This window comes from Bufo gargarizans, chromosome 4, assembly GCF_014858855.1.
Source record: "Bufo gargarizans isolate SCDJY-AF-19 chromosome 4, ASM1485885v1, whole genome shotgun sequence".
In the NCBI taxonomy this organism is placed as follows: domain Eukaryota; kingdom Metazoa; phylum Chordata; class Amphibia; order Anura; family Bufonidae; genus Bufo; species Bufo gargarizans.
This window is the reverse complement of record NC_058083.1, coordinates 327,208,239-327,234,686: the sequence shown is the minus strand read 5'-3', so window position 1 is coordinate 327,234,686 and position 26,448 is coordinate 327,208,239. Positions and strand designations below refer to the sequence as shown.

At 42.8% G+C, this 26,448-nt stretch overlaps 1 protein-coding gene across 1 annotated transcript in view; it reads left to right on the top strand.

Annotated features, from left to right (window-relative positions):
* TXLNB (taxilin beta) overlaps window positions 1-26,448 on the top strand; it is a 174,084-nt gene that overhangs the window by 65,850 nt on the left and 81,786 nt on the right. The window contains 2 exon segments of the mRNA XM_044289952.1: window positions 14,405-14,496; window positions 19,552-19,722. Of these exon segments, the coding sequence (XP_044145887.1) occupies window positions 14,405-14,496; window positions 19,552-19,722 (263 nt within the window).

Sequence of the window (26,448 nt, the reverse complement as noted above, 5' to 3'; positions counted from 1 at the left end):
TACGACATCGTAAATGGTGGGGGAACATGACTGGCTGTTCAGTAGTTGAAGTCACAATTTCTTCTCATATTTTTTGGACACAAGGTACAACGCAACAGTAACACTACTGACATTAATACTAGCATCAAGACTATCACCCTACCTATCTGGGTGAAGAAGGATTTCCAATTTTTGGACCACCCAAAGTACTCATCCCATGGGTCTGTTATCCCTGAGTTGCGTTTTAATTCCTCTGAGAGGTTAGTAAGCTTGTTTATTGCTTTAGTTTCCTTCCCTTTGGGGCCAGTGTTATCTGGGATGTAGGTGCAGCAAGTTTCCCCAATCATTTTACAAACTCCCCCAGTCTCAGCTAGGATCATATTTAGGGCCATCCTGTTCTGAAAGGCCACAGCAGAAGTAGCCTCTAACTGTTCTGCAATTACTTTTAGGGCATCACGGGTGTAGTTTACAAATCTTTGCTGATCATAATATATGTGGTTTACTTGTTGTCACTATTGGGAGTAGGGATTCAAATCCAGCTGCCACCTGATCTGGCCTTAAACTCGTTGGGGCCCCCCTTGGGACTCCTATTGCGTCTATATACATGTGGGTCAAAGCTCCCTTATGGGGAGGCCTCCCTTTTTGACCTCCCTAAATAGGTTTTTTGAGGATACCCTCTAACTGTGGGGTCATCTTCTAGTATGTGAAGGGGCATTATGGCTTTCGCTAGGGTGCATTCACCGGACAAATTGCCTTCTAACCTAGTTCTTATTTTTCCATCTCCACAGATCCAATAGATATCCCCCAAAGATACCCTCTGATTCTGTGTTTCAGTGGACAGGTTGCAGTAGGGTGAGCAGTACCCCTCTATGAAGTTGCCCAAGAATCTCTGACTGCAAAAGGTTGTAGTAATAGGTGTAGTTACCGGGGTATATGGTTATGCCTTCACCTGTTTTTTTTTTTTTTTTACTACCAGGGGGTATTTACTCTTCCACTTTTCACAGACAGAGTCATTCATGCTAGTGTTGGTGTATAGGCAGAGGAAGCAGCTTTCAGTCTCAGAAGGCAGATGCAAAGGCACTGTGCCTAGGTGTGGGCGTGCCCCCCGCATATGTAACAGTTTGTCTTATTGTGTGTGTCAGCATTGTATTTCATCCATTCTAACCACAGGTTGGTGTCAGAAAATCCTGTCTCGGCGGCCATAGTATCTTCAAAGCTGGGGTCTGCTATGGCTGTCATCTGCCTAAGGGAGGTAGTGTAGGGTTTGGATGGACCCTTCTCTATCTTTGTAAGATTATGTAGGTCTTTTTTAGGTGGAACATGCCCATGTCCCCAGCAGTTAGCACCCCAATCCAGGCGCCTATAAGGTATGTCCCTGCGTCATTGGGGCTGGGGTTTTCTATTGTGAGGGTAAGTGGAATGTTGGAGCCTGTCTGTCCACTTGGGTGGCATCTTCTACTCTTAAACAGTCTTATGTGGGTAAGCAAGGATTTACCCATTTTGTCTCTTTTGTCTCAGGCAGTCTGTGGTCTGTATACCCATGGGTCACCCGTGTTCCACCCAACTGCTCCCCATGAGTTACACTGTTCCCCATACTGGTTATCAGTGACTCAGATGTATGTGGATCTATGGCTGCCCGTTTGGTACATGCTACATTGCCATGCTGGTGTTGGGCACAATACTAGACAGCAGTAATCAAATTTGAAGGTAGCCACATGAGTACTGGAGGAATTAAACCAGAAAGTGGTCAATATGTAGCCATCCTTTTTTTAGAGGAACAGAGAAGAAAGCGTTAGCCAGATCAACCACAGTGAAGGTATTGGCAACTGATGGAATTCCAGACAGCAGGGTGTGTGGATTAGGTACAACAGGGGTTTCTAATACAGTTGCCTTATTGACTGCTCTCAAGTCTTGTACCATCCTGTATTTCGTGGATTTACCTCTCTCTGGCTTTTTCCATACCGGGTACAGGGGCGTGTTACACAAAGAGGTGGTCTCCACTAATGCTCTATTTTGCAACAGTTCACGTACCTGCTGTGTAATGGCATCCTGCTGTTGCATTGACATCGGGTATTGGGCCTTGTAAGGCAGCACGTTAGGGTCTTTTAGGAGCACCGAGGCGGGAGGGACATTCAGGCGTCCTATGTCTTGGGGCTCCTTAGCCCAAAGGCATTCTGGGATATTTGGTAATATGGTGTCCAACACATCTTTGTTTGGTGGAGTTACAATGTCGTCACTGATTGTTCTGAGAGTCATTAGGAGGCAACTTTCCTCGGGGCACAGGGTTGTCCCGAGGAGTACTGTTCTATCTTGCTGAAATTGTATGTTGGCACTTATTTTCTGGAGGAAATCCGCCCCCAAAAGATTAAAGGGACAAGTCGGGCCATCAACGAAGGATCATGATGCCGCTGGGTAAGCGCAGCTGTGGTGAGGTAAATACTGATTGAGGGGTGCTATATACCTTCTTCCACAAAATACTGATTGAGGGGTGCTATTGCTATATACCTTCCTCCACCAAATACTGATTGAGGGCTGCCATACACCTGCTTCCGCAAAATACTGATTGAGGGGTGCCATATACCAGTTTCTGCCAAATACTGATTGAGGGGTGCCATATACCTTTTTCCACAAAATACTGATTGAGGGGTGCTATTGCTATATACCTTCTTCTAACAAATACTGATTGAGGGCTGCGATACACCTGCTTCGACAAAATACTGATTGAGGGGTGCCATATACCTGTTTCCGCCAAATACTGATTGAGGGGTGCTATATACAGTACCTTCTTCCACAAAATACTGATTGAGGGGTGCTATTGTTATATACCTTTTTCCACCAAATACTGATTGAGGGCTGCGATATACCTTCTTCCACAAATACTACTCTTCTCTAAGAACTTAGGCAGAGGGTTATTTCGAAAATGACAGGTAGAGGAAGAGGCAGACCATTCCGCAGGGATGGTAGGGGTCGGGCAGGTGCACCAGGCCGGAGCCTAAGTGGGAAGTTGTGCGATAACTTCAAAGGACGCACCAGAGTTGGTTGAGTGGCTCACTCAGCATTCCACTTCTGCACCCTCCTCATTCTCTGTATATGCACCCTCCCCACTCTGCTGTGTGCACCCCCAAAGACACCACCACCATAGCCCCTCCACTTGAGTCAGAGGAATTATTTTCTCATTTATTCCCAGAGCTTACCGATGAGGAAGAGGAGTTAGCAATTGCCGCCACCCAGCGGTCTGACGACAGTACCCAGATCAGCCCAAGGAGTGTGGTCCCCGCTGTTGCTGCCTACTCCGAGATCTCTAATGTTTAAACTGCGCTCTCGTCCTGTCTCAACAGGTCAATTTCTCAAGAACCCCTTATCAAGAGGTTCCTTAAGGGAGCTTCAAGGTTAAAGACTATGATAATTAAACCTATCCCAGTATGGGATTTAACGGTTGTGCTCAGGGGGTTATCATCTCACCCCTTTGAGCCTTTAGAGGAGGTGGAGCTCTAGTTTATAACCTGGAAAATTACCTCTTTATTAGCTATCACTTCTGCAAAGCAAGTTGGGGAACTCCAAGCTTTTTCTGCTTTTGAGCCGTACACCAAGTTCCTGCAAGACCGGGTGCTGCTCAAGTTTTTACCGACCTTTATTCCAAAGGTGCCTTCATTCAGAAACATCAACCAGGTGATTTCTCTTCCAGTTTTGGCTCCTCTCCCCTCCTCAGAAGAAAGGGGGCTCCATACCCTTGATGTTTCGAGATGTCTCAGGATTTACCTGGAACCGTCCAAGGTATTTAGGAAGGATAAAACCCTCCTTATCCTTTTTTCCGATACCCATAAGGGTAGGAAAGCCTCTAAACCCTCCATCAGTCGATGGATCAAAGAGGCAATTCAGGAGTCTTGTGTCTCAAGGTTCGGAGCCACCTTAGTTTGTGAAGGCCCACTCTACTCGAGCGGTGGCTACTTCCTTTGCAGAAAGAAGCTTGATTCCGCTGGATGTCATCTGTAAGTCAGCTTCTTGGAGTTCTCACTCCACTTTTATCTCACACTATAGAGTGGATTCTAGGCTAGATAGCTATTCCTCATTTGGCCTGACAGTATTATCTTCCGCCAGGCATGAGAGCCCTCCCATTGGGGTTTCTACTTGCTAATCCCCATCTGTGCCACTAGTTAGGACGTAAGGGAATCGTTAATTTCTAACGATAATTTGTTTTTCCTTAGTCCTAACAGTGGCACACAAATATCCCCCCCCCCCATAGCAGCTTAGTGTTGCCTTTTTTCTGCTTGTAACTACACAAGGGAACTGGGGTGTGATCCCCCTCTTTATTGGGGTGGGAGGGCCTTGTTAATTGTTTAATTATTTTCATTTGTCAATAAAATTTCCACCTGTCCTAACCAGTCCACGGGGGCAGAATGCCCCATCTGTGCCACTGTTAGGACTAAGGGAAAACAAATTATCATAAAAAAATAACGATTCCTACACCTTTTAATAGCTAAATCACAAGGGCCTACTTCACTCAGTCACATCATGTCCCTCCCAAAGCCTGTCAATTGGGCAAAATGTCATCAAGTGCATCATAGAAACATATCTAACAGTCAACAATCTCTCACCTCACCAAGAGGTACACTACCCCAAAATAGTCCCTAATAGCCTTTTTTATAGGGCAGCAGGGGAACTACTTTTATGGCCTATTGTGGCAAGACCCAGTGTCTAATCAGATCACACTTGTAATCAGTTTCGCAGAAATCGGATTTTCTATTTGGGTTTGTTATTTTTCAATCATCCATTTACTTTCTGCAAAATTATTTTAAAAAAAATCTAATTCTTAATAATAATTTAAGTTTGAAAGTCCAGGTGTTTTATTAAAAACGTATAGAAATAGCATTTCACGTGACAAAGCAGTTATTCCATCCCACTTGTTTCCAAATAAAGATTTATATAAATTAAATAGAGGAAGCAAATGTAATATTAGAAAGAGAAGCTTTAGTGGAATGTAGAGTTTATCTCTGTTTTGTCTAGAGACCTCCTTATATTTTTTTCTCAAATCTTTTTTTTCATGCTTTATAATCATAGCCCTTTATGAAGACTCAAGTTCTAAACATTTCTAGCACACATCCAGCAGATGTGAGTCTTTTTTATGCCTGCTCATTAGATTTGCAAATGAATCCATGGATTACCCAAATTCATGGTTTCCATGGGTATGGTAATAAGGCTTTCTCTTCTTTCTTCAGTGAAGCTAAATAGTTAGCGCATTGTATTCTTCGATATGTCACAGTAAGTGGAATAATTGATTCCATTCATACAGAACTAAATCATGGCATAAGTGTGCCTGTTTTCCAAAATGGGCATGTACAAGTCTAACACACGTTACAAATGATTATTGGTACATTATCCTTTCAATTGAACATGAACATATCTTCTTGAAATTAACATCATCTTCACTGCTCGTATGGTAAATGGTTTCTGTCATTTAGGTGTTGTTTAGTATTTGCACATTATATGATTTAGAATAAGATAAAACACATGTGCTGCACTGCATGTGTTATTTTCTTGTAATACACATGCTTCCCTCCCTTCTCTTGGCTCCCCTCCCTTCTCTTGGCTCAGAGTATAACCAGATTTTTTAAAAGATACATGATTTTGAGATAGTGTGTCATAAGTAGTGTTGATCGAGCATTGCTATGCTCGAGTCAGTATATTTACATGTAATTTAGCGTCTATCTCTGAAAAGTTTCTGCTGGGATTTGAGCTCCAAACTCCTTGTACATTAGAGGCAAGAACCTTATCCACTCAGCTATAAAGCTGAATGCTAAACTATTTCAGAAAAACCTCATAGTAGTTTCTAATGTAGCAAGTATTCTTATTCAGCAGAAGACTTATTTTATATTTCGGTGCAGGTTAACATGTAGTTCTATAGTGTAGTTTTAACGTCCTTGCCTCTAATGTACAAGGTTGGGAGTTTGAATACCGACAGAGACAATTCAGAAACATATATATATATATAAGTTTTTAGCCATAATGTATTTACATATATTATTATATATTTAGAATATATAATATATTACAAACCGGATTCCAAAAAAGTTGGGACACTAAACAAATTGTGAATAAAAACTGAATGCAATGATGTGGAGATGGCAAATGTCAATATTTTATTTGTAATAGAACGTAGATGACAGATCAAACGTTTAATCCAAGTAAATGCATCATTTTAAAGGAAAAATACATTGATTCAAATTTTCACGGTGTCAACAAATCCCCAAAAAGTTGGGACAAGTAGCAATAAGAGGCTGGAAAAAGTAAATTTGAGCATAACGAAGAGCTGGAAGACCAATTAACACTAATTAGGTCAATTGGCAACATGATTGGGTATAAAAAGAGCTTCTCAGAGTGGCTGTGTCTCTCAGAAGCCAAGATGGGTAGAGGATCGCCAATTCCCACAATGTTGCGCAGAAAGATAGTGGAGCAATATCAGAAAGGTGTTACCCAACGAAAAATTGCAAAGACTTTGCATCTATCATTAACTGTGCATAACATCATCCGAAGATTCTGAGAATCTGGAACAATCTCTGTGCGTAAGGGTCAAGGCCGTAAAACCATACTGGATGCCCATGATCTCCGGGCCCTTAAACGACACTGCACCACAAACAGGAATGCTACTGTAAAGGAAATCACAGAATGGGCTCAGGAATACTTTCAGAAACCATTGTCAGTGAACACAATCCACCGTGCCATCCACCGTTGCCAGCTGAAACTCTACAGTGCAAAGAAGATGCCATTTCTAAGCAAGATCCACAAGCTCAGGCGTTTTCACTGGGCCAGGGATCATTTAAAATGGAGTGTGGCAAAATGGAAGACTGTTCTGTGGTCAGACGAGTCACGATTCGAAGTTCTTTTTGGAAATCTGTGACGCCATGTCATCCGGACCAAAGAGGACAAGGACAACCCAAGTTGTTATCAACGCTCAGTTCAGAAGCCTGCATCTCTGATGGTATGGGGTTGCATGAGTGCGTGTGGCATGGGCAGCTTGCATGTCTGGAAAGGCACCATCAATGCAGAAAAATATATTCAGGTTCTAGAACAACATATGCTCCCATCCAGACGTCATCTCTTTCAGGGAAGACCCTGCATTTTTCAACAAGATAATGCCAGACCACATTCTGCATCAATCACAACATCATGGCTGCGTAGGAGAAGGATCCGGGTACTGAAATGGCCAGTCTGCAGTCCAGATCTTTCACCTATAGAGAACATTTGGCGCATCATAAAGAGGAAGGTGCAACAAAAAAGGCCCAAGACGATTGAATAGTTAGAGGCCTGTATTAGACAAGAATGGGAGAGCATTCCTATTTCTAAACTTGAGAAACTGGTCTCCTCGGTCCCCAGACGTCTGTTGAGTGTTGTAAGAAGAAGGGGAGATGCCACACAGTGGTGAAAATGGCCTTGTCCCAACTTTTTGGGGATTTGTTGACACCATAAAATTCTGATTCAACATATTTTTCCCTTAAAATGGTACATTTTCTCAGTTTAAACTTTTGTTCCATGATTTATGTTCTATTCTGAATAAAATATTAGAAGTTGGCACCTCCACATCATTGCATTCAGTTTTTATTCACGATTTGTATAGTGTCCCAACTTTTTTGGAATCCGGTTTGTACAATATATGTAAATATATTATGGTTAAAACATCAGTAGTAGTTTACCACATATTTTGCATTCACATATATATCAGAAGTATGATTTTATATATATATATATATATATATATATATATATATATATATATATATAGTTTGTAATTACACATTTATTTTGTGCCATACATTTTTTACAACAATTACTAAAAAAAATATTAAATATATAAATGTAATCTCTATTTCTGAAAAGCTTCTGCCAGGATTCAAACTCCCAACCTTGCACATTAGAGGCAAGGATGTTAACCACCACACTATAAAACTACATGTTAGCCTCCACAGAAATATAAAATAAGTCTTCTGCTGAATAGGAATAGTCACTACATCAGAAACTACTATGAGGTTTTTCTGACACAGTTTAGCATTCAGCTTTATAGCTGAGTGGATAAGGTGCTTACCTCTAATGTACAATGTTGGGAGTTCAAATCCTAGCAGAAACTTTTCAGAAATTAGATTTAAATACACAGGGGTGTCCCCAAGCACTGACTCCATATATGAATATATCTATATATGGAGTCAGAACAGGGACTCCTAAGCCGAACTAGAGTTCCAACACCCTCCCCTCTTCAGAGCAGTGGGTGCCTGGGGTTCTCCCATTGACTTCCATTGTGCTCGGTAGAACACTAGTCATAAGATGTCTATCTTATGTGTGGCCATCTAGTGGTTTTGTTGTGAGCTGCAGCCTACTAAAGGTTTTTACTACCAAGTTCAACTATTTATTGAATTGGTTTCATGAGGAACTGGAGTCCTTTACAAAATTAGAACTAAACATTCTTAATTAAGCATTCATTTGGTGTTGCCGCATCCAGCCCAAATAAAATATAGCTTCAGCAGCTTCCTCTACATGCTGACAGCTGATTGGCCTGCATGTCATGTGATCTCACATTCACTGTTGAGCAACCTTGTAAAGCAAACTCCTTATTAACATGCTATTCCTTATTTAAAAATGGTGAAAGATGTGCTATAAAATAAGCACTGGGGGGGGAATTTATCAAGACTGACGATTTCTGCGAAGGTCTTGATATCCCCTGCGCTGCTGGAGGATGCACCTAATTTATGACGAGGCACAGGCTTTATCATAAATTAGGTAAATTATCCAGCAGTCTGTGCACCTAAACAGAAATCTAACCAGCTCTGAACTGCCGTAGATATCTGGCTTCATTTGCACCAGAAAACTAGCGTGAAGGATGCTAAATTTGTTAGAGCAGCTGGTCACGCGCCTCCCCACAATTACCATACCCCTTTCTAAAATTGGGTGAGCTCAGGATAAAAACACCAATTGCAACTATTTTTTTTACAAGTTGCATTTTTTTAAGGCCACTTTTCTGCCACAAACTGAATGATAAATCTCCCCCATTCTAAACATTTTTAAAGATTATTTTATAATCTTGTGTTGATAAATACATTTTTTTATTTTATCTGCAATGTGTTTCACTACCCACTGGAATTTATCAAGGTTTAACAAGTGCAATCAACATCATCACTAAGGCAGCTTTCACATTTCCGTTTTTCACTGACGTGTGTATGTTCACATTTCAGTATTTTTTTACTGTCCGTGGTTCAGTAAAATAATCACAGGGACATGCACGACGTTGATCCGTGATGCAGACCAAGCATGCCCATTGAAATCTATGGGCCCTTGAAAATCACTGACACACATCTGTGTTGTATCTGTGTTGCGTCAGTTTTTCACTGAAGACTAATAGGAGATTCTTTGGAAATTAATTTTCTGCTGAGCAACGTCAGTGAATTACAGATGACACACGGATGGTAAAGACGGACACATAGACCAATCACGGATCCTTCATGGACAGAAGCACGTACGCTTTTTTCATGGGCGTAACATTGACATGGAAATGTGACTGAGGCCTAAAGTCTGTATTACACCTGCCGATATTTTGGCCGATAATCACTAACGAGCGTTCGCATAAACGTCTGTTAGCGATCATCTTGCACTGTAATACTACCACTAATTGCCTGAACAAATGCAAAAAGTAATACCAAATGATGACACTATTGTGGCCTTAACTAATCCAGATATTTCTCTCCCAGCGGCTGTTGAAATCATTAATGATTTAAAAGAGTTGTCCGGGTTCAGCTCTGAGGCTAGCATCTCATGCTCCAATGCGCTCCCTTGCCCTGCGCTACATCGTGCAGGGCAAGGGCTCTTTTGTTTATCATAACACACTGCCGATGCAGAAGATTCCGCCTGGCAATGTGTTCGGTGACGTCACCAGCTCTGATGGGTCAGCTTTAGCGCTGCCCTAACTGTTTTACTGGCTAGGGCAGTGCTAAAGCCCGCCCGTCAGTGCCGGTGACATCACCGGGCTTCCTGGCAGCCCCATGGAGAGCCCTAGTAAATCGACGGAACTCATAAAAATGCCTTTTCCCTGCACGATTCAGCTCAGGGCAAAGGAGAGCATCGGAGCATGAACTGCTCCGATGCTCAAGTCAGGGGGGCAGCCTGGGTGAAAATGGAGGGATGTCCGGGTTCAGCTCTGAACCCAGACAACCCCTTTAAGTGTTGCCTTATATTTCAAAATTAGTGTAAATAAATCACAGATCCTTAATCTAGGTCTCTCCCTAACAATAGTTAAAATCCTTAAACAAAGGTTCTTTTTTCCATGGGTAAAAAATGATCTTCTTTATTTAGGTATAGAACTCTTCTATCCACCTTCTACATTGTTTTCTTCAATCTATAATACTTTTGTAAAATAACTTAAATCCACTATATCGCCAAGGGGGTTTTGGGTTACATAGTTTAGACTTAACTAAAATGGTGTTATTACCCCAAATCCTTATGTCTTTAGAAATGTCCATATTCCTTTGCCATTGTCATACCTCAAGAAATTACAATCCAGGATATTTCCAGATATACCTGATTTGGGTTGGAGATTTAATCAGGCTACAGGCCAAATTTTTTATGATAGTATTTTACTCAGGAAGCTGTCTTACATTTACTATGTCTTCTGCTGAATAGTTATGGAGAGGCCTGCGCCCAGGGGCATAGCCATAGGGGGTGCAGAGGTAGCAGTCTCTACTGGGCCCAGGAGCCTGAGGGGGGCCAAATACCCTTGTGGGGCCACATAAGAAAACACTAGTATTATACAAAGTGCATGCAGGTTACACCTCTGTCTGGAATGAAAGAGTTAGGTCAAGAATTTGGCATGGGGGGAGGGGCACATTTTTTTTTGCCTCAGACAGCAGGAAGGCTATGTGCTCCGCTGCCCCTAGTTGCAAAGCACTGAGGAAAGTGGGGCCCAAGTTGAACTCTTGCACCAGGGCCCATGAGCCTTTAGCTACGCCCCCACCTGCGCCTCTTCATAACTTCAGCTGATTCACCACCAGCAATGGGGCTTTATTAAGATGTGGCCCTATGTTGTTGTTGTTGTTGTTTTTTTTAGAAATGTTTGCAAATTGACTAAAACAGAAAAACTCTAAATTTGCACGGACATAAGTATTCAGACCCTTTGCTATGACACTTTAGCTTTGGGGGCCTCCGATTTGTCTTGATCATCTTTGAAATGTTTCTACACCTTGATTGGCATCCACCTGTGGTAGATTGGACATGATTTGGAAAGCACAACCCTGTATAAGGTCTCACGGCTGACAATGCATATCAGAACAAAAACCTAACCATGAGGAGGGAAGAACTGCCTGTAAAGCCCAGCCCAGAGACATGGTTGTGATTTTTTTTTAATGCTAGGCCATGCCTCTAACTCCACCCAAAGCATAACTATACACACCCAGTCCCCTTAATGCCCCCACATATTAATTATTCCCCGTTTGTCCCAGCACACAGTAGTAATGCCCACTTTGTGCCCTATTCACAGAAGTAATACCCAAATTGTGTCCCCTTCACAGTAGTTATACCCAAATGAGCCCCCTTCACAGTAATAATGTCCACATGTGCCCCTTCACAGTTGTTATGCCCACATTTTGCCCCCTTCACAGTAGTGATACCAACATTCTGCCCCCTTCACAGTATTTATGCCCATATGTCCCCCTTCACAGTAGTAATGCTCAGATGTACCCCTTCACAGTAGTCACACCCCTCACAGTAGTGCCTCTCTCAGTAGTTAAAAGGAGAAAGCAGTGGCCTATGTGCACTCCCACGTTCCCGGCCACCAAACAGGGCGGCGCTATAGTGTGCAAGCACGACAACCACTGACAGATTGCAGTGTGGTTGTAACCATGTAAAAGGGCAGTGTATAATGTGATGGAAAAATGTATCCAGTCAGCAAAGGAGGCAATATAGATAATAACAAAACATTATTAAGTGTCTTGTATTAACTTCCTCTACATAATAAATGCTATTTTCTGAAGCAAGACGACCCCTTTAACGCTGTGAAAATCAAGTACTAATGTAGTCGGCCAGTGACTGCACATGCCCTCCTGAATTCAACTGCTATGGCCAGCATATCACCTCCTAAGCCCCCTGGTCCACATCCTAATCAGAGACAACTAGAGGAGGAGGACAGAAAATGGCAGCTATTGGTGGTCACCACAGAGGGACAGCATTTGGATCAGTATATTGGGCTGCACTGTAGTATATGGTTCTGCTGGGATGGTATTTTGCGCTATGTTATTGCTGATACTAGTGTTGCCCTGCCTTTTGTGAGTTTGGACCCACCCATAACATAGGGCCACTTTTCGTTTATTTTATTTTTCTAGGGTCACTTTAAGATCCCAGTCTGCCCCTGATCCATACAGTGAAGCATGGTGGTGACAGCATCATGCTGTGGGGGTGTTTTTTAGTGGCTGGGATAAGCAAACTGCTCAGGGTTAAAGAGGCTGTCTTACAAAAATATTCTACAGTTTTCAGACCAGCATCTAAATCTGAATAATTTAGTGATTGCATGTAATAAAAATAATTGGCATAGCCACTGAGTTATTCAATATAATTTATCTGTATAGCACCACCTCCTGTTTGGTGTTTTTGTTATTTCTTTGTCCTGCTCACTGAGATGGCCGCACATGCTCAGTCTCATCCTTCAACTGCCTCCTGAGCTGTGATAGAGCATGGACATGCCCCCTGAGCTGTGATAGGGAGAGTATGGGCACGCCCCCTCAGCTGCAGCAGAAAAGACACTCCCCTTCACCTGTCAGCTTGATATAAATCTAGCAGAGCAATGAATGGGGAGATCTCTGGATCCATGTGAGGTACAGGGCTGGTTCTAGCTTTGTTAGAAAGAGATTGTTATGTACTATATGATGTCTGATTTAAATTTTTTACATTAGTTATGGGATAACTCCTTTAAAGGCTATGCACACCTTTGGGGGCAATTTTTAAAATTATTGCATTGTAGTGTTGAGATGCTCTAGTAACACGCTTTGGATTTTCTGTCTTTTCCATCAGACCAGGAGCAGATGGACTCGTTATCTCTGCTCTCTGACATTATACACTGTAAAGACTCATTATAGCTCAGTTCTTATCTTACTGATAAAAAATATGGCTTAAATAAGTGTTTAGAGATGATGTTTATTAGACGACTGGCACAAAGTGAAAGTACAAGTCACACAGCTAGAAAAACAGTTAACCCCTTGTGACAGAACAGTTCAATATTTTTAATAAAGGCCAATAAAAAAAAGATTTTTAGCCAAAAATTAGTAAAATGCAATAAAAAAGAAATAAGGTGTACATAGTCTTTAATGGAAATCTTAATGTACAGAGATATGCTTAATGAAAACCGGATCCATGTGCTCTGGACCTCAGAGGTTTACATTCCAAAAAGACAACTACCATAAGCACACAGTCAAGACAACAAACACTACTCTGTAAATGTCCTTGAGTGGTACAGCCAGAGCCCTGACTGGAACCCAATCGAACATCTCTGGAGAGACCTAAAAATGGCTGTCCACTGACAGTCCCCATCCAACCTGACAGTGCTTAAAAGGATCTGCAAAGAAGAATGACAGAAAATCCCTGAATTCAGGTGTGCAAACCTTGTGGCATCATACCCAAGAAGAATGGAGGCTGTAATCACTGCCAGCGGGGCTTCAACTAAGTCCTGAATACTTACATCAATGCAGGATTTTAGATTTTAGTTTTTCCTTTTCAATAAATTAGCAAAGATTTCTAAAATTTTGTTTTCACGTGCTCATTATGGGGTATTAAGTGGAGGTTGAAGGGGGAAAATTTTGCACTTTTTTTTAATTTTAGCACAAGGCCTAAACATAACAAAATGTGAAAAAGATAAAAGGGTCTGAAGACAGTATTTTAGTGCATACTATTCAGAGTGATATCCGTCATCAGAGCTGTAAGGATAGCTTTTCCCACAAGCAACAAACAAAACAAAGACATAACTAAATAATATTCAGACTTTCTTTTGCAGAACTCTAAGATACCATATAGAAAGATCATGCAGCTGTTATGGGGCTCTTGGTCATATGGAACTTGACTCTGGTTGGTGCCATTACTACTGATGGTGAAAGCGTTTAAAGGATGCCCCCCCCCCCCCCTCGTCCAGAGGACACACAGTGTTAGCAAACTGGGGGCCCAATGGTCATGGAAATGTTATGAAAGGGGAAACGTTAAGCATGTTGTTGTGCCCTTGTTCAAAATACCCAGAACCATAAAAGGACTCCTTATTGTCTATGTATGATTTTCAGAGTTTTTTTGTATTTTTAGGATCGTGCTTGGGTAGTGATATAGGAAATATATAGTACATAAGCTATAGTCATTATATTGTAGAAATTGTAGCAGTTAGATATAGAGTTTTATATAGTTTTTTTTTTTTCTTCAGGTAAAGAGGCTGCTCTCCTGCTCCAAAGCTTAAACAAATTGAACACCCCCGAGGAGAAGATGGCAGCTTTGACAAAGAAGTATGCAGAACTGGTTGGTATTGCACAAATATGGGATATGTCATACCATTGAAGTATTATTCTCTTAATGAGGATAATACAGTAATTAAGGGTACTTTCACACTAGCATTAGTGTGATCCGGCAGGCAGTTCCGTCCGGGTGCGGATCTGTCTACAAATGCATTGCAAGAACGTATCCGTCTCTCCGCTTGTCATGCGGATGGACAGATCCGTCTTGCAGGATTTTTCACAGTTTTCCCGGTCTGAGCATGCGCAGACCGGAAGGACGAATCCGTCCTTCAGTTGTTTTGCAATGCCAGATCCGGCACTAATGCAAGTCAATGAGAATTTATGCCGCATCCGGCATTCCGGCGACTGATCAGGCATTTTTTACGGACATAATACCGCAGCACGCCTGACAGTGACTGAATGGAAGGCATACTGATGCAAACTGAACGGATTTCTATCCATTCAGAATGCATTGGGATATGCCTGATCAGTTCTTTTCCGGCATAGAGCCATTTTGATAACACTAGTGTGAAAATACCCTAAGACATAATATATTACACTACATGCATACATATAACTATTACAAATCAACAATTGTGAAATTCTAAAACTGGAAATGGCAGAGATATTTTTCAAATGCATATCATATGAAATAGGACAAGCATTAGGTGTTATGTTATGCATTAGATGTTACTATCCCATTTTCATTTTATTTTACTAATAATTGGTTTTATAAGGGAAGTGATTCATATGGCTAATGTAGGCAGATTGGGATTTAAATATTGTTGTGTCTGAGTTTTCACTCCATTGAAAATAAATGTATAACACTGGAGGTCTATAAAAAAGGATTCATATATGGAAAAGTATTTTATGACACAGCTGCTAAATATTAAAGCAAAGAGATTAGCAGGCATAAATATTTGTGTAAAACCTGAGCACAATTCTGTAAAATGTGAGAGCAAAGTGCAATATTATTTCAGAATGTGAAGGTTTTTTTTTATAAATCGCGGCAACATATTTCATGGACCAGTTTTTGGCTACCCTGTGCCAGGTAACATGACCCTCCATCAGTGGCCATCTTATGGACATGACTTCTGTGTAGAAAGTACAAAATATTTTGCAAACAAGGGGATATACATTATAAAATATAGAAAATGGTGCAGAATTTCAACAAAGACTATATTAGTAAGTGCCATATAATCATCTCACAAACACATTAGTCAATAGTAACCAGAAAGTGTCCAACCCCCTTTTAAAGGCAGGCTGTTTTGATAGAGGAACAGCCTGCCGGAGTTCATCGTATTCAGCTGTCACGGTAGGTGGGGAAAAGAAGAACACCAAATAAACAAACTGCAACAGTAACACAGGCTAGGCCCCAAAGATAGTGAGGAGGGAGAAGGTAACCTCCTAGGTATCCCTGAGCATCTCCCTGACTGCTAACAGTATGAGCAAATCCTAAAGGTGGAAGAGCTCATACACAGGAACCTAAGACCTGCTGAAACTGACACAAACCCTAAATTAGGGAGCAGGGATGAGACTGCCGGGACCTTCCACCGTGAAGGGACCAGCGTCTCCCTGAGAGCTAGACCCAACACACACACAAAGTAGAAACAGGAGGACTTAGCTTGAGATGAGTAAGAAGTAAGAGAACCTCTAACAACCAGCTTGGAACTCCAGAAGGAAATAACAACTGCAAGGTCTGCAATGAGAGACGGGCTATAATAGAGCCACTAAACAGCAAATGAGCAGATCCTGTGTAGAGGTGAGATTCTGCCCACAACAACAGACAGCAAGGAAAAACAGAAAGACCTGTCAGATAGACTTACGTGCTGCAAGTCTATCTGATCTTCTCAGACCTCTCACAGGGCAGGCAGTGACAGTACCCCCCCTTCTACGGATGACCTCCGGGCACCCAGGACCGACCTTATCCAGGTGTGCCCTGTGAAAGGCCTTCAGAAGGCGACTAGCACTGACATCAGTCACCGGAACCCACGTTCTTTCTTCTGGACCGTAACCCTTCCAATGTACAAGGTACTGAAGGGAACCACAAAGAATACGTGAGTCCATTATTCTGGAGATCTGAAACTCCAGATTACCATCTATCATGACAGGAGGAGGTGGCAAGGGAGATGGTTCAGCAGGCTTCACATAGTTTTTTAACAATGATTTGTGAAACACATTTTGAATCTTCCAAGGCTGCGGAAGTCCAAGACGAAACGCAATTGGATTTATAATGGCAGAGATCTTGTAAGGACCAATAAATCTTGGGCCCAACTTCCAAAAGGGTACCTTCAACTTAATGTTCTTAGTGGACAACCACATCACCCACACACAGATCTGGACCAGTTATACGTCTCTTGTCAGCCATACATTGATATCTTTCGCCCATTTTTTCCAAATTGATTTAAATCTTCCACCAGATAGATGACAATGAGGAAGAGAATCTCTCCTCTTCAGGTATACCAGAGGACTCAGTCCCAGAAAAAGTACCAAACTGAGGGTGAAACCCATATGCACCAAAAAATGGTGACTTATCAGTGGACTCCTGTCTATGGTTATTCAAGGCAAACTCAGCCAAAGACGAAAATGAAGACCACTCTTCCTGATTCTCGGAGGCAAAACACCTCAAATAAGTCTCGATATTCTGGTTAGTGTGCTCAGTTTGTCCGTTCGACTGAGGGTGAAAGGCCAAAGAGAAAGACAACTGAACTCCCAGATGAGTACAGAACGCCGCCCAGAACCTGGAAACAAATTGTGTCCCCCTATCAGATACCACATCAGAGGGAATGCCATGTAATTTCACAATGTTATTAATAAACACTTGAGCGAGAGTTTGGGCATTGGGAAAACCTGATAATGGTATAAAGTGCGCCATCTTACTGAAGCGGTCTACCACCACCAAAATCACAGTCTTCCCAGAAGACCTAGGTAAATCAGTGATGAATTCCATGGACAAATGCGTCCAAGGACGGGATGGGATGGACAAAGGAAGAAGAGATCCTGAAGGCCATGGTACCTTTGCACGTGCACAGGTCTCACAAGCTGCCACATAGCCCTCCACACATTTACGTAAACCTGGCCACCAGAATCTCAGAGAAAAAAGATCTACAGTGGATCTGCTCCCAGGGTGTCCTGCAAGGACAGTATCATGATGCCCCTTGAACACCTTGTGTCGAAGCCCTAAAGGAACAAACAACCTCCCTAGAGGACAGGAATCAGGTGCCTCACCTTAAGCTCCCAACACCTCCGCCTCAAGTTCAGGATAAAGGGCGGATACCACCACTCCATCAGCCAAAATCGGAGCATGATCCTCCGAATCTCCCCCCCCCCCCCCCAGGAAAGCTACATGACAAACCATCCGCTTTGACGTCTTTGGCCCCAGGGTGATAAGTGACCACAAAATTAAATCTGTTAAAAAACAAAGACCATCTTGCCTGCCTTGGGTTCAGACGCTTCGCTGATTGTAAGTAAGCCAGATTGTTATGGTCAGTAATTACAGTAATGGCGCCATTCTTCAAAAGCCAATTTAATGGCCAGCAACTCTCTATTACCAACATCATAATTTATTTCGTCAGAAGAGAGTTTTTTAGAAAAAAAAAGCACAAAGGTGCCATTTGCCAGGAGAGGGACCCTGCGACAACACTGCTCCGACTCCCACTTCTGACACGTCAACCTCCACAATGAAAGGTTAAGACACATCGGGTTGCACCAGAATGGGAGCAGCAGCTAAACATTCCTTTATTGTACAAAAAGCATGTAATGCCTCTTCCGACCAGACTGAGAAATCCACACCTTTTTTAGTCATATCAGTCAAAGGCTTGACAATAGTGGAATAATTCAGGATACATTTTCTGTAGCAATTAGTAATCCCAAAAACCGCATCAGCGCTTTCTTATTCTCAGGTCTATCCCAGTCTAATATCGCACGGACCTTTTCGGGATCCATACAAAAACCTGAGGAAGAAAGCAAGTAACCCACGAACTGCAGCTCCTGAACAGCAAACACACATTTTTCCAACTTAGCATACAACTTATTCTTCTGGAGGATCAATAATACTTGTCCTAAATTATCCTGATGAGTCTCCATATCGGGCGAGTAAATTAGTATGTCATCGAGGTAAATAACAACAAACCTCCCCACCAAATGATGAAAAATTTCATTGATAAAGTGCTGAAAGACCGCCGGAGCATTAGTCAAACCAAAGGGCATGACAAAGTTCTCAAAGTGGCCCTCAGGGGTATTAAAAGCCGTTTTCCATTCATCCCCCTCCCTGATTCTTATGAGATTATAAGCCCCTATTAAATCCAACTTGGAAAACACCTTGGCTCCAACAATCTGATTAAATAAATCCAGGATTAAGGGAAGGGGATAAGGATCCCAGAAAGATGCAGGATCCCTTTTGACTGTATTGGGATCCAAAGGGGTCTGGCTGCCTTCCGGCATAAATACTGGCGTTCAACTGGATAAATACTGGGTATTTTACCAAAAGCCTGCATTTATGCCGTAAAGACGCCAGATTTATGGCATATAACAATTTCCTGTGCATGTTGTGCAAACATTTCCAGGGACGGAATGGGAACTAAAAGAGGCCCTTGAAAAAACCTAAAAGTGGCCCCAATGTTGTACGCGGGTCCAAATTGATAGAAGGCGGGGCAACACAAGTAGGCAGGGCTAACACGAGTGGGGGGTTATCAATACCATAGTGCAGCACAAAATACCCCCAAAGGGAAACTAAATATCACAGTGCAGTACTAGATACTTCCCCAGACCTCTGTGGTGACCATCAATAGCTGCATGCCAAAAAATTATAACTGAAATCTGCACTAACTAGCTGGCATGGAATCTGCACTAACTAGTTGGCATATATTTCAGTTTTTAGTGCATGGATAGCAGAACATCAAACACATTTATTGAGAGGTGTGCATTGTGCAACTCTTACTCCAACAGACATTTTGCTAAATCTGGCATATGAAATGTAGTGTTTTGCTTCCTATCGTTAACATAAGATGCTATATATAGGTTAATTTATCTATCATTTGTGTTCATATAAAATGATATTAGAGTTTTTGTATCTATGTAGCTTGAAGAGCATCGTACAGAGCAAAAGCATATGAAACAGATGCAAAAACGTCAAATCCAACTTATAAAAGAGAAAGACCTACTACAAAGTGAGCATAACAAAGCCATCCTTGCTCGAAGCAAACTCGAGAGCCTGTGTCGGGAGCTGCAGAGACACAACAAAACACTCAAGGTATACCATGTCAATAATTTTATTTTTCTAAAGTATTTGAATAAAGTGGCCTTTCTAATTATAACATTAATTCATTTTAGGACTACCATTGTAACTTGAACATATTCTAACTTAAAGGGGAGCTAAAGCCAGAATCCAAACTCAAACAAAAACAACCAACAAAATTTGCTCTTGTTTTGTCAGATATCACAATATCACAATTTGGGCTGTAAAGGGTAAAATGCATGTGCTAATATGCCACTAGCAATACCGATCAAGGTAGTACACTGCAATAATGTATTAAAAATAAATACCATCTCTATTGAAGCGTGTTTCGCGTTTCTTCCTTAGGGGGAATTCCCCTGAGGAAGCAGCGCAAAATACGTGTTGAGGTATCCGTGTAGGTCACATTTGGTTTCTACCATGTGGAGCTATAATAGACTTCAGAATATTAAATCCAACCCCCCCCCCCCCCCCTTCCTAAATAGCGCCATTACTAGGCAGATTTGCCTTTCAAGTTCCTAGGAAAGCAGGGAAACCACCATGTGGAGAAGTAATAGACTACAGAATACTAAACTGACCAAGGTAAATCGCCCTCCCCACTCAGATATGACATATACGTTAAACAGCTGCTTCAGACAGATGTCGTACAATGACATCCACTCAAGATGAAAGAAAAATTAACTGTTGTCAGGCGCTGCTGAGTCTTGATGTGTGATCTTAACAGCAAAGAGAGAGAGAACTACAACTCCCAGCATGTCTAGACTGTTATTATGGGACACCAGTGACCAGTACATGGAAAGGGATATGAGAGAACTATAATGCCCAGCGTGTCCAGATTGTTATTATGAGGTATCAGTGAACATTATATGTCGATGAATATAACAGAAGAAAACTACAACTCCTAGCATGTCCAGACTGTTATTAGGGGGCATCAGTGGCCATTATACGGAAAGAGATATAATACTCTCAGCATTTCTAGTATGTTATTGTGGGCTTTCAGGGGACATTACAGGGAGTCAATATGAGGGGAAAAACTACAACTCCTGGTATTTGACAACTATGACAAGGAAGGCAGATGATAGATCTCAGGAGAGTGGGAGTGAAAGTTGCTGTGGGGACCTAGGGCATGGAGTACTACAGCACTGCGCGCACATCCATCTGTGGGCATTTCAATCAGTGTGGTTAAGTCCCACCCCTCTCCTGAACTTCCTGTATTACATCACACTCGCACACTCAGCCATTCTGTAGCCAAACATTGGGGAGGACTAGGGGAAAGACAAAGGGCCAGATTTATCACGACTCTGACAGCTCACTCCACTTTCACAAAGTCAGTTTTAGCCAAGTCAGATTTATGATCGGCCCTTTAAGACTGTAATAAATGTGGTTTGACGGTAGCAGTTTATCCGTCAGTAAGCAGCTTTACGAAAAAGTTGCACATCTTTACGAAAAAGTTGCACGTTTTTATGGAAAAGTCGCATGTTCTATTAAAAAGTCCCATTAGATAAGCATGGTCATCACTGGAGTGAAATTGCGACTTTTTTGCGACTTTTTAAATAGTCCCAATAGCAAATCTGTCTAGAGATTCATTTACATAAGAAAACATGCCCACTTTCAGAAAACTGGCAAGCATAGTGCAGAGCAGAAAAAAGTATCAAATTTGTGCGCAGTTTTAGCGTTTGCGCATTTTTGGGGGACTTTTTCACTCCATCATTCTGACCTGAGCTAATTATAAATCTGGCCCAATGTGCTTTGTCCGCAAGGTCTCTCCTAAGCTGCTTACGATGGCAGCTTGGGGAGCACCGTCTTGATGTAGCTGTGTGCACTATGAATTAAGTGTATTTGTATTATATATGTTTTTGAGGGTTTAGTTCCTTTAAGACTATACCTTTATGTGAAGCTATTAATTGCCTCCATAATGTCAACCTAACATAAGAAATAATGAGAAATCAAGAAAAGCAAGCACACCAGAATAGAAGAATTGAGATAAAGAAATTCTAGTGAATCAATTTCTATGATAGTTCATATTACACTGTATAGTATGAATACAATACAGCTGCTCTTGTAACGCCCCAGAGGTGCATTACCACCTTTCACACCTCCCCACTATCTTCTATGGTTGATTTAATGTCATCATGTGTATTTATTTCCAGGTCCTGTACATTGTGTATTTGTACTTCTGATTTTGTGACTGTTAACGTGTAATGTGCCTGGTTCACCAGCAGATGACGGCACCAATGGCAGAGCTATCTTGCTTAGAATGGAACCCTTCTGTCCATTCTAGTCCTTTCTAGAGAGGGAGGAGTTTTAGCTAGTGAAGAGCAGTTGAGAGTACCCCCTCTATGGAGAAGGCAGCAGTCCCTCATCCACAGCACCGTCAGCTCTGCTGGAACAAGAGGAAAAAGCAAAGAGCCTCAGAAGCCAGGAGGAAAAGTTCCCTGGATAAAGATAGAGTCAGACTACAGAAAGCTAAGTACAGCAGAAGATCTGGACTCAATTCATTCTACAAATTCCTCAACTATTCTATCCTTTGCTCTGCTTCGGATGACAATGCCTGGTGTTCCAGGATATCCAGGTAGGAGCACCGTGACACGTGCTCAGCCACATCTAAAGGGACAGTATAGTTTACCCTTACACCACTCTGACATTCCTACACCTGGGTACCACCAACACCATCTACTTAAGGGGACTCTGTCTCTTGTTGCTTCAATGCAACTGGTGGTGTCACGACAAAAAAACTTTAAGAGACACCCGGTACCCCGTCCGTTGCATCAAAATTTGGAGTCACGAATAGGTTCTGAATGGGTTAAATCGGTGTGCCCATGAACTATATAGCCTATTGGATTTACAAAACTACCTTTAAAAATGACTTTAATGTGTTTATTGTAGAGCGGCAAGCGCAAAAACCACGCTCACCAGCATCCGAAGGGTTAATCAGCCATCTTTGAATTTCATGGCGCAGCTTCATCTTGCCCAGCTAGATCGAGAAAATGGAGGAAAGCCCCCAGTTCAACAGGAAAGTCTAGCCCTGCCCACAGGGAGCGATGTTACTGTGTGAAGAGAGGAAGTGGAAGCTCATCCCTGGAAGCCTGTCCTTAATCTCCGGTTACTGTCAGCACTAGAGAAGGCAAGATGTTGCGTTCTCGCCAGCCGGACTGGGGTGGCATGGTGTGGGGTGATGAAGACCCTGAAAAGCAGTCAGCGCCTGAGGAGATCTTCATCTCTCAGTGGCAGCGACCCTCTCACCAGGTACCGCGGGCATTTCTTGAGCCTGCTGGCCCAGCGGAGGCGGTCAGAGTCTCCACTCCACCGCCCAGTAAGCATGGCTCGTTTGAGGAACTCGATTCCATGGTCCCCAGGGAAATCACGGCCCATGCGTGAACTATGTGGGAGTACCGCAAAGTCGCTGAAGATTGGGCCATAAAAGTGTAGGACCGGCCTTAGCCCTGTGACCCCATATTTGAGAGGAGGACTGGAAGTGTTGTATGGTTTTCAGTCGAGCGGAGTCCAGATTCGTCCAGGACAATAATACTGGCAGAGAACTGTATGTTAATAGGCGCTTGTTGAAGCGGCCTTTTTCCCGCAAGCCCACCATAGCCTTTACCTGCGAGCCCTGGAGTCTCTTCAGGGCCTGTTTGCTGTGGTGGTAGTCTGTTTGCCAAAGCCCATAGTGCCCCTGACTACACCTGAGAAATGGCCGGACGATCCCAATGCTAACAGCGGAGTGCACTATCTACAAGAGGTAGAAGATGGAGTGCTCAGCTTCAGGGAGAAACCCCAGCCTGAGCTGGAGCCACTCATACCCGGACTTCCAGCGCCACCAACACCCCTGCCTCCACACGTCAGTGACCATCAGCTTGACAATCTTTAAAGGGAACCTGTCACCAGTTTTATGGTGTCCTAACTAAGGGCAACATAAATAAGTCACTAATTCTTTTAGCAAAATGCTGGGTCACTTTCTTTAATTGACCCAGTCAATCTGCCAACATCTTGTATTGAAAAGCTCCAGCTGATAATGATGAGTCCTGAATATTCATGAGCTCCTGACTCTCCCCGCCCACCTGCAGCTGAATGACAGTTTGTTTCCATAGGAATCAGCACCAGGTGGGCAGGGGAGTGGCTATAGCTCTGAATTAAATATACGCTGGACTCAATGACATCACGCCGGACTCGAATCAGCTCATTAGAATGTGGTATCTTTGTGTGTATATTATGAGGTAACCATCTGTCACACCAGTAAGTGAATACATCTAAGGTACTTTTTAGTAGTTAATAATTGTATATAATTAGTTAGATTATAATCAAATATCCACATGACAGGTTCCCTTTAACTACCAACTGCCGTGGAAAATGGAAGCCCCGATGAGGAGGGCAGTGCAAGTCACCCCCCAGAGAGGAAGACCGTTTGCTGGCCCCTATACAGCAGGAAGTACTGGACCCCTTTGGGATGGCGGGGCAGCCGCCTCTTTAAAACAGAAGATGGCAACTGCAATAAAAAGTGTCACAACCCGGTCAACACCAAGTTCAGCCACATGAGGGCCAGACTAGACTACCAGAGGCAGAACAGACCACTTATGAGCTTTTCCGGCAGCTCCAATAGCGAGGAGGATTTGAGTCCCTTCCTGTTCATGACGCCATATTTTGATGCAATGGATGGGGTACTGGGGATCCCTTAAAGTGAAAGGTTTTTTTGTCGTGACACCAGTTGCATTGAAGCAACAAAGGGCAGAGTCTCCTTAAGTAGAGGATGTTGGTGGTACCCAGGTGTAACATAGTAACATAGTATATAAGGCCGAAAAAAATAGATCTGTCCATCCAGTTCAGCCTGTTATCCTGCAAGTTGATCCAGAGGAAGGCAAAAAAAAACCAGTGAGGTACAAGCCAATTTTCCCCACTTAAGGGGGAAAAAATTCCTTCCCGACTCCAATAAGGCAACCAGAATAACTCCCTGGATCAACGACACCTCTCTAGTAGCTATAGCCTGTAATATTATTGCACTCCAGAAATTCATCCAAGCCCCTCTTGAATTCTTTTATTGTGCTCACCATCACCACCTCCTCAGGCAGAGAGTTCCATAGTCTCACTGCTCTTACCGTAAAGAATCCTTTTCTGTGTTTGTGTACAAACCTTCTTTCCTCCAGACCCCGGTGTAGTAATGCAAGAGTGGTGTAAGGGTAGCCTATACTGTCCCTTTAAATGTGGCTGTGCACATGTCACAGTGCTCCTACCTGGATATCCTGGAACCCCAGGCATCGTCCGAAGCAGAGCAAAGGATAGAATAGTAGAGGGATTTGTGGAATGAATTGAGTCCAGACCTTGTGTATAGTTGATAACAGCTTTACTTGAATAAACTTTCATCAGGAAACAATCTTCCAACTTTATCTTGGCTACCATCAGGCTTTGGCATTAATTCTGGCAGACAAACACACTCGGCTCTGCTACATCTGTTGCTCTCTAGCTCTGCTGTGTTAGCAGGAAACTTTGTAGCAATACCATTGGTGCCGCCATCTGCTGGTGAACCAGGCACATTATGCGTTAACAGTAACAAAATAAGAAGTACAAATACACAATGTGCAGGACCTGGAAATAAATACACATGATGACATTAAATCAACCATAGAAGATAGTGAGGAGGTGTAAAAGGTGGTAATGCACCTCTGGGGTGTTACAATCTCACCTGGTGTCCACAGGGGCAGCTTTTCCTGACACTGGTAGAGAGAAGTGCCGTAAAGGTAGTGAGGGTAGAGAGCAGTTCAGTTCATGTAGTACAGGTAGATAGCGCATAGTATAGGTAGAGAAGAGAAGAATGCATGTGGTACAGTAGTAAAGCAAGAGTGTAGTGCAATACATGTACAGAAGTAGAGGGAGAGAGCCATACGAGCACCTGTGGCTGTGTTGCAAACCATCATTGCAGCCAGTGATCTGCTTGATGCTAGGACGTTATACTGTAGGGAAGCTCCTGATGGAACACTGTAAATTATAGTGTGGAAATGTGTTGAGCACCTTCACCTGCAGCTAGCCAGAGCAGAAATACTATGCTTTAAGAATTATATAGGCTGAGCTAGAGTAACACAGTCTGAAGGGAATGAGAGTGAGGGATCTATGAAGGCATATGTATGGCCCTTCCAAAAGAGCACAGATCCCAGTCCAGCCTCCCTCAAATTGTGTCTAACCAGGGAGGGAATGTTTGTCCATGTGCATGAGATTGCTAGCGGCACAATTACAACGTGCCAGTCCGCAGGGTTAGAACATGTGAGGTTCATGGTGGGCCGGAATGTACATACAGTTCATCTGTTACTCACGGTTTAGCCGCCGCCTCCCTGGGCCAGCAGTGCAGTGAAGGAGAGAACAGCACTAGATTCTCCGGGGCACACTCGGTTACAGGGGACACTGGCCACGCAGTGATTGAGGTGCCTTTGATGGTGAATGGGTGCTGAGTGCTTGTGCAACTGGGCCCCTGGTTTAGGTTTTGTCATGACTAGAGTTGAGCGAACACCTGGATGTTCGGGTTCGAGAAGTTCGGCCGAACATCCCGGAAATGTTCGGGTTCGGGATCCGAACCCGATCCGAACTTCGTCCCGAACCCGAACCCCATTGAAGTCAATGGGGACCCGAACTTTTCGGCACTAAAAAGGCTGTAAAACAGCCCAGGAAAGAGCTAGAGGGCTGCAAAAGGCAGCAACATGTAGGTAAATCCCCTGCAAACAAATGTGGATAGGGAAATGAATTAAAATAAAAATTAAATAA